This window comes from Oreochromis aureus, linkage group 15, assembly GCF_013358895.1.
Source record: "Oreochromis aureus strain Israel breed Guangdong linkage group 15, ZZ_aureus, whole genome shotgun sequence".
In the NCBI taxonomy this organism is placed as follows: domain Eukaryota; kingdom Metazoa; phylum Chordata; class Actinopteri; order Cichliformes; family Cichlidae; genus Oreochromis; species Oreochromis aureus.
The window spans coordinates 32,622,192-32,633,484 of NC_052956.1; the positions used below are offsets into that span (position 1 = coordinate 32,622,192).

Sequence of the window (11,293 nt, forward strand, 5' to 3'; positions counted from 1 at the left end):
AAACACGAGAAACACACAGAGAGTCAGACTGACTGAATATAGGGAACAGAGGGAACGAGAGACGCGACTAGGAAGCAGATGACTAAACACAGATTTTAACACTCATGACAGACCTGACAGATGACGCAGAGAGGCACAAAAGGGAATAGACTAAGTGAATGAAACTCAGAACTAGAAATAAAAATGTTTATACAAATGATTAAACTAGGAAGTACAAGGAAACTAACATTTACCAAATGAGAACACGAGAAACATAGAAACACTGGGTTCATAGACCCACTACAAATATATTAGTGTTGTAGGATGTTATATAATGGAATCAATAGCTCTGTTTTGCTAAGACATGGCACTAGTCCAAGATTTGAGGTTAACAGCAAGGATGTAGTAGCTCACCACTTTTTTTCATCATTGCTGCAGAATTGTTGTCTATTCTGATTAAAAACAGTCAAACTGAAGTGTTAAGTGTGATGGGCAAAAATAAGTCAACTGGCAGATGATACCACCCTGTTTCAGAAAATAAGGACCAGATCCCTTTAGGCCACTTCTCCAAAGCATGGGGTCTATAGCTGAATATACATAAAAGTGAGATACTAGTTCTGTAGTGTCCCCTGTAGTTGATATGTAATATACAAATTAAAAAGGATGTGAAATATTTGGGCATTGTAACGTTACTAACATAAAGCAGTAATATATGTGATAATATAGAAAAGTGTTAGTCAATTTCAAACAAGTGGCCGCAGAGGAAATATATGCAAATATGCATGTGCATAATAAATGTGCAAAATATGCAATAAATGTGCAAATATATATCTTTGGTTTTTAAACATAAAACTTATAGTTGCAGCCAGGGAATGTACAACAGTGACCCCTTAGATGGCTTTTTAGTTTTAGTCTCCCTGTTTTCCACTGGAATAAACTAATGTAAATCTATTAGTACCAACCAACCCAGTGATGTCAGGTTCTGTACAGGCAGAAGATGGCGCTGAACATGTTCTAAAAACTCTAAAAAGTCACCGAAACATGGAAATGACAAGACAGCCCTCAAATTAGCGGCACTGTTCAATTATTTTAGTTTTTGTTAACGTCACCCCACCTTTTCTGTGATATAGTTAAGGACTTTTCTTTTCCTTCACATAATGTGTCTTTTTTAATATTTTAGTAATTGTATTTATTAATTATTTTCGCTTTTTATGCTCAACCTTGGATTTCTCGAATCACTGTTTGTGACTGTTTGTTTGTCCCTCAAACAATTGAGCAGTCGAGCGACTTAAAAAGTGCAGGGGGCGTGTTCATGGTCGACTCCAAGAAATCTCTACTGTGCAGACTGGCTCTAAATAAATAGCCATCAGGGAAATGATCAATGTTGGCTTAGTTTTTGTACAATCGAAGGAACTGGAACCACGTCGTCCATACAGGCACTGAGTGAAACCGAGTGTTTAAAAAAATGAGAATTAACCATTGCAGCCACTCTCTATATTTCTGATACGTTTTTTTTTTTTTAATATATATAATTTCGATGCTTTCCCCTGGTTGCCCACCCGCCAACCAATCGGCATGCACAACAGCATGCCCATGCGCAGTTTGAAGCAGGCTTGGTTGGGAAACCCCTCTCTGTAGTCAAACGCATACGCAGCAGCGTCTCGCTTACTTTGTCCAATCCGAGAGCTACGTGTATCACACGCTGGGTTCGGAGTTCAGAGGTTGCCAGCCAGAAAACAAGATGGCTGCAGTCATGATGAGCCATAACCACTGCTGAGCTTATTTAGGCGGATAATATATCAGAATAAAGTGGTCGTGTTCTTGTAGTTTATCCGGGGTTTTCCCCCTACACGAAATGCGGACACGAATGGCGCTTATGTACAGTTTGTTATGGCGGCTATTACTGATTCTCGTTCACGTCAACAGAGCGCTCTTCTCTTGGCTCCACGTCCGCATCCAGAGCTGGAAGGGCCGGCTGTGGGAGCGAGCAGCGACCGTCCTGCTGTTGCCGATATCTTTAGTTGGGTTTCCAGACTTTCAGAATAATCTGAATCATGGACCAGATGCTAATGCTAAACCGATAACTGAAAAGCGCACTGGCGGTTGCCGGTCACGGTGTCTGTCTGACGGAAAGTCCCTGAAGAAGATACCGGTCCACATCGGCCTGTTGGTTGCGGAAGAAGAGCCCAGTTATCCGGACATAGCAAATGTGGTGGTGTGGTGTATGGCTGTCGGCATATCCTATGTTAGCGTCTATGATAATCACGGTAAGCATGTTACTCCTATCAGCTGAGTTTGCTGCTTGTACTTTTATACAGTGAAGTTCATAAAATAATAGATCACAGTTTCATCAAAAATGCCTTTAAAATCTGCCTTTAAAAAAAACTATACACGTAGTTTGGTGTAGTTTGACTACAACCGATGTTTAAAAATAATGCAATGATTGGCAGATATCACTGAAGCCATATTTTATATCTTCATATCTCTCTCTTACACACACACACACACACACACACAGATTCTTAAGTGAAAAATAAATCATAATTCCAGTCTTAAAGAGCATTAATGCGCGTGAGCGTTAAATATTCATTCAGTATTCTTCTGACTCTTAAGTATTTTTTTATCATTAGATGTACATTGTTTGTAATATGCATTTTAAAGATATCGTTTCCAACTTTGAGGCTTTTACTATTCTATTGTATTACATTCATTCTCTGTATAAATTTTCCCTTTAATTCGGTGTATTCACACCGAACGCGATAGGCGCGAGCGAAAACGCCCCAAACGCCCCTAATTTGACGCGTGCACATTCGCACCTCAACGCGTGTCCAAGAAAAATCCATCGCGCGTCAAAATTGCATATTTTGACGCGCGTGAACCGGAAATGTGGGAGGAATGTGGGAGGAAGTTTTATTATGCTGTGCTTTTTCTCCGTCTGCGCGCCACTTTCGTGCGCCTTTTTCCCTGGCGGTGCAGGTGTGTATCTCCGAATGAGGGTCATAGTTATGAGTGTTTCTGTGCTGTTTTTTCTATTGGACGTGATGGTTATCAAAACCAAACATGATAAGTTTGGCAAGCGCAGGAGACACGACACGGAGGAGATTTGTCAATCAGGCTGCAGAATGCAATGCGCATTGTTGAAAGCTGTACGGTGCAATAACAAAAATCAGCGAAATGTGACGGGTGAACAGCGGGACCACTGTATACTGTTTTATTAATAAACAAAATATATTCCTATATGACAACACGCATAAATTAACTGCCTACATTAATTCACTGTAAACCTTGTCCTTCTGACTGACACTCCCCTGCTGCCTCTCCGGGCTGTCCCTGGTCCTCGGGGGGGGAAGTTCTCCACGGTCCGCACCATATTGCCGCTAGTCTCCTGCGGGGTGAGGAAGGGGTCCAGAAACCCCATGACCGCGAAGAACTTCCATCTCTTCCCCGATCCTGCTGCAGACCCACTCCTCTTCTCCTTCTCTGTCCTCTTCTCCTTATTATATGTGTCCCTGAGGCTCTTCCATTTTCTCCTGCAGATGTCCTCTGAATAAACACATTATCTTGTTAGCGGAAAGGTATTTGTACATCAGTGGGAAAATAGCGGGACTAGGTCAGAGCCACATCACCAGCCTCCTGATTGGTTGTCGCGGCGCGAATTGACGCCGGAGTTCAGATTTTCCAACTCGAGCGGTTGTGTGTGCACAAAATGCAACACACAATCTGACACGCGTGGTTTTCTTCGCGAGTCAAACGCGCCCCACGCGCTACACTGACGCGCGTTTCAGGCGTTTTGGCGTTTTGGCGACGCAAATCTGCTTCCGAATTTTCGCCGGACGCGCAATCGCGTGTCATGGCGCTCTTTCCATTGACTTTACATGTAAACCTGACGCTCTGGCCGCCTCTATCGCGTTCGGTGTGAACGCACCGGCTGAAGATGCATGGAATCTTTTCATTTTCCTATTTAGCAATGCCCTGTTTAATTGTTTCCATCAAATGCAGATTAAATGTGTCTTTTTTCACCACTTCAAGTCCTAACTTTGTTTCAACATATTTTCAGCTACAGACACCATTCAAACGTTAAAACAATTGCACAATATTTAACTATTAAACTTTTATTCATCATTCATTCAATTCTGTTTATTTGGCCGTAACGTTTTCAGTAGAAGAAACGTTTCATCACTCATCCAAGTGACTTCTTGACAGTGACAGTGACCTCAGCTCACTGCAGATTTTCACGAACCTTATAAACAGTCATTATGCAAATGTACTGTTTATAAGGTTGGGGAAACCTGCAGTGAGCTGAGACTGAAGAAGTCACTTAGATGAGTGACGAAACGTTTCTCCGAGTGAAAATGCTACGTCCAGATGAACAGAATCAACTTTTGGGATTTACATACCTGGATGATTGAGCATGCATCAATACATCAAAACTTATTTTTCAGTTCCTGTTATTATACTGCTTTTTAAGTTTATGTAGAGGTTATACTGCAGCTGAGCATTTTACCCTCAAATTGTTGAAACTATTGTCTTTTTTTCCCACATGATGCATCTCTTAAAGCTAACAGTTGGCAGTTTTCTACTCTCTCAGTTAAAGCACTTCATACAACATGCCACATTGTGTTTGTCTGATTACCAGATCACACAGACGTAAATACAGTACTTTTATCTAACTTTCACACACATGCAGATGAATGCATTAGGGGGTTCAGTATTTTGCACATAGACTGGAGAAACCAGGTATCAATCTATTGACTTTCCAATTGGTAGACCACTCACTCTACTGACTGTTTTAAAGAAAATAGTTTCTACCAAGCCAAAAGTCATGTTTCTTCACAATTACTGTTTCTGTCTGAGGTCTACTTGGTGAAGTGGATTAACTGAACTTAAATGATGTACTTTTCCTCAACCCAGGTGTTTTTCAGAAGAACAACTCTCGTCTACTCGAGGAGATAAAAAGGCAGCAACAGGATCTGATGGGTGTTGATGGCTCTATGCATAGTGTGGAGTTCCTGAGCAGTGGTAGTGACCAACACCAGCACAATGGTAAGAACCTGGCATGATATCTTTGATTTAAGTTCGTACAATTACAGACTCTTACGTACTTGGAAGCTTTACCAATAAGAACATGTAAACTTGTAATACCAACATTTTGATTAGTAACTGTAATTGTTAATAGTTAATTGTATATTTATTTTCAGTAAATTCCAGGTCAATGGTTTTCTTGTAATTTAATTCCGTGACTCTGTTACATATAAGTAGTTAATTTCCAAAATTTCTGTATCCACTTGCTGGAAGTGCCCACAACCTGATTTTCATTTTCTGTATTGTTCTTCATTAGATTAGATGGAATCCACTTATAAAAATTCAGACCCTTACACCCTTAGACCCTTTTACCTAGGACAGCCCCTTGGGCAAAGGGGTTTAACTGCAGTTTGACATCAGTTCTTTGATGCAAATATCGACATGTGGGGTATCCAGAGAAACCTCTGAATCTCAGCTAAATGCTCATTTAAACCATTTCTACAACCACCAAACACAGGGATGATTAAATGAGCAGTTACATAATTGCGCAAAAACACACACCTGAGCCACTAACTCTCCTGACTGTAACAACAAAAGGTATAGCTAGTTTGCAAGCAGAGATCTCACAGGTTCTAAAACTGCAAGTTCCACCACGCTCCGACCAAAATTCACTGAACCAGCAGCAAAAGAAGACCAAAAAAAGCACACCATATCCGCTAAAACAAAAATCAGCTTGCCTCCAGTTCCCTCCGTTGTTCTCCATCAATAGCCGCTGTAGCTACTGATAATGGCAGCGCTAACAAGAAGCATCAGAGCCACTTCCGTCAACAATCACCATTTTCTGCCCAGTTACAGACATGTGACTGGATTACTCTGTGTGTCGTAAATTTAGGGTCACGTGAGGTTTTCACCTTGAAACTTCTGGTTAGTGAAACTCACGTGAACGCAGCCTGGGGATTCTATTGGCTCAAATGATTAAAAAGAGGTGTCAATCATGCAAATCGGCCAATAGAAGCTAAAATTACAGCCCCTCAGAATTTAAAGCACCAGCGTGCATTTAAACTGACTATGGCGCAGTGCATGGTTTTAATGGGCTTGCTGCACAACGCCCGGACATTTATTTATTAAAAGTGCAGTAATCATTCACTGTTTCACTTTTGAAGCATAAATCTTTGCACAGATGATGTTTATATGTTGATTACTTTTCTGGGTTAAAATGTGAACTAAAGCATATTTTTAAAAAGGTTTTAAAAAAAACCTATCAGCAACTTTTTCTGTGTTCCAGCCTCAGTAACCTTGATACAGTAACATCTGCTGTAATATTTACACCTCTGATGAAACCTCACAAGTGTTAGCTTTATTCTGGTACCAAGATTGTTTACACAGAGTTTGTAATTGCAGAGAATTTGATTTCATTCATTTTGGGGCAGGAAGCTCAGAAAGCTCTTTGGGGCTTAGCAGGTTTTAAACACTTTTTCAAGGTCACCTTCTAACACCTCTCTAGTTATATCTCTTGGCCTCTGCAATGGCTGAATTTCCTCCAGTGTCTTCAAGTAGTAACTCAACTTAAATCCAAATCCTTAAATTCCTGCAGTGGACAAAACTGCAAGGATCCTTGTTTGGCGAGTAAACGACGTTGCACAAAGAGCATGTTGCAGAAATTTGACACAAAGTTCAGAATTTTCGAAATTCAAACTTTTCATGTAATTTATGTACAGGCTGAACTTTTTGTCCTCATGCAGTGTGAAAACAAATGAAGTCAATGTTAAGCCACAATAAGCTGGTCCTGAAGTTTCGAATTAAGAAAATAAAATAATGGAAATTCTGGGTTCATCAGATTCTCTACAGATGGTAGCAGCAGGTAAAATTTAATGGGGCAGTTTCAGCTGTTCTTGGTAAAGTTGCTATCACATCTGAGGAAGAGAAATAATTTCAGAGACCCAGTTGACCCAGTCATGTTTTGAGCTACGAGTCCACTTGTTCGTCTGGCTGGCCAGAGCTTTTTATTCAGACTTAGATTGGTAATAAATGCCACAAATTACATGGTCGGCGTGAACGGCTGCATTAAGAATAGGTGAGTCAGAAAGTGTCAGTTCATTTCATCGTAGTATTTATCCACATATTTTAATTTTTGTTAAGTTGTTCCTTTTGGAAAAAAAATTGACAAAAATTATTAGTCAACGAAATGAACACACATGGTAACATAAATAAATAATTTCATTAACTGGCTTGTTCCACTGAGGTAATGTCTGACCGAATCATTATATTGACCCAGCAGTTTCTCAGTTTACCCAACAATACTTTTCCCAGGTGTGATCCTAAAATCCCTAAATCCATACTTCACCAGTGTGCTCCAGTAGTCTACATCAGGTGTGTTAGTGAGGTTACATTATTAAAAAAAAATATTTATTTACAAAGTTGAAAATTTGGCTGTGCAGAAGAATACCATTTGTAGTCATATTTAATTTTATGTGTTTTTATGTGTTCTTTGTTGCAGTTGTGTCCTGCAGGCCCACAGTGAGGGTGTTGTCTCCTGACGATGGGAAGCAGAGCATTGTCCATGTAGCACAGCAGCTCTGCCGCTCTGTGGAAAACAAGGAAAGGAGCTTCAAAGACATTAATGTTTCCATGCTGGACCTGCTTCTCAGAGGTAACACTTTCTGCCTGTGTGCATTTGTAAACATACTTTGATTTTTTTCAGAACACACTTGAGAGATCGTTGCTCACCTACTTGCGAACACCTTGGTAGCCCTCAATAAAGCTAGAGAGGGTTACTGAAGCTGTGTGTGCTTATTTAGAAAGAGTCTTAGAAATCTTCTTTTCCCTAATCATTAGAAGTGTCTCATGGAGTTCATTAACTCATTACTGCTGAAAGCAAAATTATTTCAAGATCCAATGGATGTGCGTGCCTTGTGTTTTAAAAGTAATTAAGACGTGTCTTAATTACTGAACATTTCTTAATTGCTTGAAGTATTTTATCCTGTCTTTATCCACTCACTCCCAGCTGGTTACACAGAGGGCCGCCCCTCCCTGAGCCTGGTTCTGCTGGAGGTTTCTTAATGTTAAAAATGTTTTTTTCATTCCCACTGTTGCCAAAGCGCTTGCTCATTTGGGGGTTATATGATTGTTGGCGTTTTCGGTTTTCTTTGCATCATTGTAGGGTCTACCTCACAATATAAGAGCCATTAAGCAACTGTTGTTGTGATTTGGTGCTGTATAAATAAAACTGAATAGAATTTAGTCATTAGTGGACAGCTTAAAGAGGGGGAGTAACCTCCAGAGGATCCAGGTTAGATGGGCCATGTCATGGGATTGTACTTTTACATGCAAGAGATGAACATGACACTGAAGTGCTGTAAATTGTTTCCTCTGGGCATTTTTCCCCACTGTTGAACCTCTTGGGTTAAGCACTAGGAAAAGTGTTGTATGAATACGTCCAAAAAATACTAAGAGGAGAAAAGTGAATGTGTGCCATGTAATATATGAGTGTTAGAAAGAACATACCACAGATGTAGCAGTCAAAATGTCTTTTTGTTATTTGACACAAAAGAATATCCAAAAACCATTAAGCTATTTTAAGAAATAAATAATCTAGTAACAGAAGTATTAAACAAGATATTGTCACAGTAGAATTCCAGCCCAGTGGTTAGGCTTCTGTATTTAAATGGACTCTATCCAATGCCACATAGTTCAGCCAGTTGGAGACAAATAAATGCAAAACAAACAGCCTCTACAAAATCCAACAATTTCACTAAAATAATGACTGAAGTTTTCTAAAAGTCCAGGGATTGGACACATTTATGGCACCAAAAATGACCATTAATGTGGAGAAGTGTATTGTCCAGTCAGTCGATGTGTATTACCTAAATTTTCTTGAACCTGTGTGGCTGTGGATCTCGGGTGACATCTACATGAGTACTGCTAAATGGGAGCCACTCTCAACATTGAGTTCATTCTATAGTCAGAACATGCAGATTCTCAGTAAATAGGAGAAAAAGGTTGTCTTCATAACATGTTTCCTTTCTTTGTGCTTGTTTCAGAGTCAAAAAATATTCCAGACCCTGAGTTGGTGGTGAAGTTTGGTCCTGTAAACAGCACACTGGGCTTCCTCCCCTGGCACATCAGGCTCACAGAGTTCATGTAAGCTTCTTTAGGTCTCAGAATTTGCATGTTTAGATGGACCACTTTTAATAATGACAATAAATTATGAAAGTTTGTTTGAATTTTGAAATTGATGTCATTAACTGAATTCACTTTGAGGCGCACTGTGTTCAATGTGTAACCTGCTCTGTGCCCTCAGCTCCCTGCCATCCCACAGAAATGTCTCGTATGAGGACTTGTTGGGTGCCCTGCAGCGGTATGGGGCTTGTCAGCAGCGGCTTGGACAGTGAGTCAGAATGAGATTATTAAATAAACAAGTGTGGGCTTTACATAGCCAGGACATCCCGGACAGGTAATGACTACCGTCCCTCATTACTCGTCGGCTCAGCTATGTCCATCTGCTGGACCTCTAATACAACAAGACAATTCAAATATATGGAAACCAGGAAACATAGCCAGCCAGTTTTCACCACCAGCTTGTCTTCTAATGAACTCACATTCCAGGACTCATGGAACATGCTCGGTAAAACAAGAAAAAATGGCACTGACGTAAGACTGTCTCCACAAACTCGGTGGTCCTAACACCCTTGTTTGTTTCATTCATTCTCCAGCTGCCATTTACTGCTGATGAAAAAATTGCCTTCACATAGACTATAAAGAAGAAACAAATCTTTGTGTGCAAGCTGCATCACAAGGAAATATAGCAGCAGTATAGGGGCATGCAGCGCAGGAGCTGAACAGCAGAGTGGCTAATGTGTAAATATGAGAAATTCCTGTAGCTCTGTTTGTCTCTGTGGCCTCCAGCTTGCAGTCATGTTCATGTGTAGTGTTGTTTCATGCACATACAGACGGTTGTTCAACATTTTTTTGGTCTGAAATAAAGAAATGCACTGTGTGTATTTGAGTGTGTGTTTGTGTCTGTTAACACTCTTAGAGAAAAAAATAAAGCTCCTTTTATGACAGAATGAACTCTTCCTATTATGATTTAACCTCGATTCGCTCTGTGCTTGGACATGACTCAGTTCTTTATATTTTGCTTCAGTGCAGCGAGACTTGTTTGTCATTTTTAAGGTGGTCTTAAGTAATAGTTTGTGTCTGAAGTTTTTCTTTGGACATTGGTCTGAAAATGGTCAGGTACAATGTTGGGGGTTTTTTGTTGTTGTTTAAAGTCATTTAGCATAGACCATTGAATCGAGCATAAACCCAGCTATGAAAAATGCCAAAGGTGAAATTCTGATGGGCATCAAATAGTATTTTTGCATCAAAAAAGCTTTTAACTGAAAATGGCATATTAGCATTCTTTGCATTTTAGTTTTATTATTTCACCAAATCACAACAGTCATCTCAAGGCACTTATTGCCATGTCCTTAAGATATAGAAACAGAAAAATCTACAAGGAATTGACACGACACATATGTTTTCGAATCCTCATGTGAAATGGTCGCTGCCAAGAAGCCATTCTTAAGGAAGCTGAGCTATGCCAAACTACACAATTTTCTTCTCAGACCAATCATCAAAGAATCCTGGAGGAGTGGCTTGGACTGGCTCGTCAATGAATACTTCACAGTCAATCTGGACATCATAGACACCTGCTATTTCATTATTTCTCATCACAGTAATTTTACTTCATAAAACTTGATAATGAATGCAACATTTTAACCTCACTCATAATCAGTGTTGGGCGTTACTTGAAAATAGTAATTACTTCTCTGAGAAAGTAATCCCATTACTTAAAAAAAGTAATCAGATTATTCATTACTGCCCATCTCTGTTCATAATACACTAAAACCCTTAGTAACTCTCTAGGGTTACATTCAGTATAGAAACAGCTTTAGTGAAGGTTACAAATGATCTTGTGGACTCATCTCTGCTTGTCCTGCAAGACCTCTGTGCAGTGATGATACTGTTGATCACATTTTATTACAGCGATTAGCGCATGCTGTAGGCATTAAAAGGTACCGGGCTGCACTTGTTTGAATCATTTAATAGACTCTAATTTGATCACGGAAATGGAGAGTCGTCTTCACACACTAAGGCTAATTATGGAATTCCACAGGGTCCCATGTCAGGACCAATTCAATTTACATTATACACGCTTACCTTATTAGAAGGCATATTTTCATTAGTATGCTGATAAAAAGCTCTATCTGTCCACAAAGACAGATGACACACACCAATAAGTTTTTAATGA

General features: G+C 39.8%; 1 protein-coding gene across 1 annotated transcript; it reads left to right on the forward strand.

Annotated features, from left to right (window-relative positions):
- The first annotated feature begins 1,670 nt into the window (after positions 1 to 1,670).
- On the forward strand, positions 1,671 to 10,067 carry nus1 (NUS1 dehydrodolichyl diphosphate synthase subunit). The gene is made up of 5 exons (XM_031741687.2): positions 1,671 to 2,246; positions 4,891 to 5,022; positions 7,499 to 7,651; positions 9,042 to 9,141; positions 9,302 to 10,067. Exons 1-5 carry the CDS (start codon positions 1,835 to 1,837, stop codon positions 9,390 to 9,392), a joined length of 888 nt encoding a protein of 295 aa, XP_031597547.1. The 5' UTR covers positions 1,671 to 1,834; the 3' UTR covers positions 9,393 to 10,067.
- Positions 10,068 to 11,293: the final 1,226 nt, after the last annotated feature.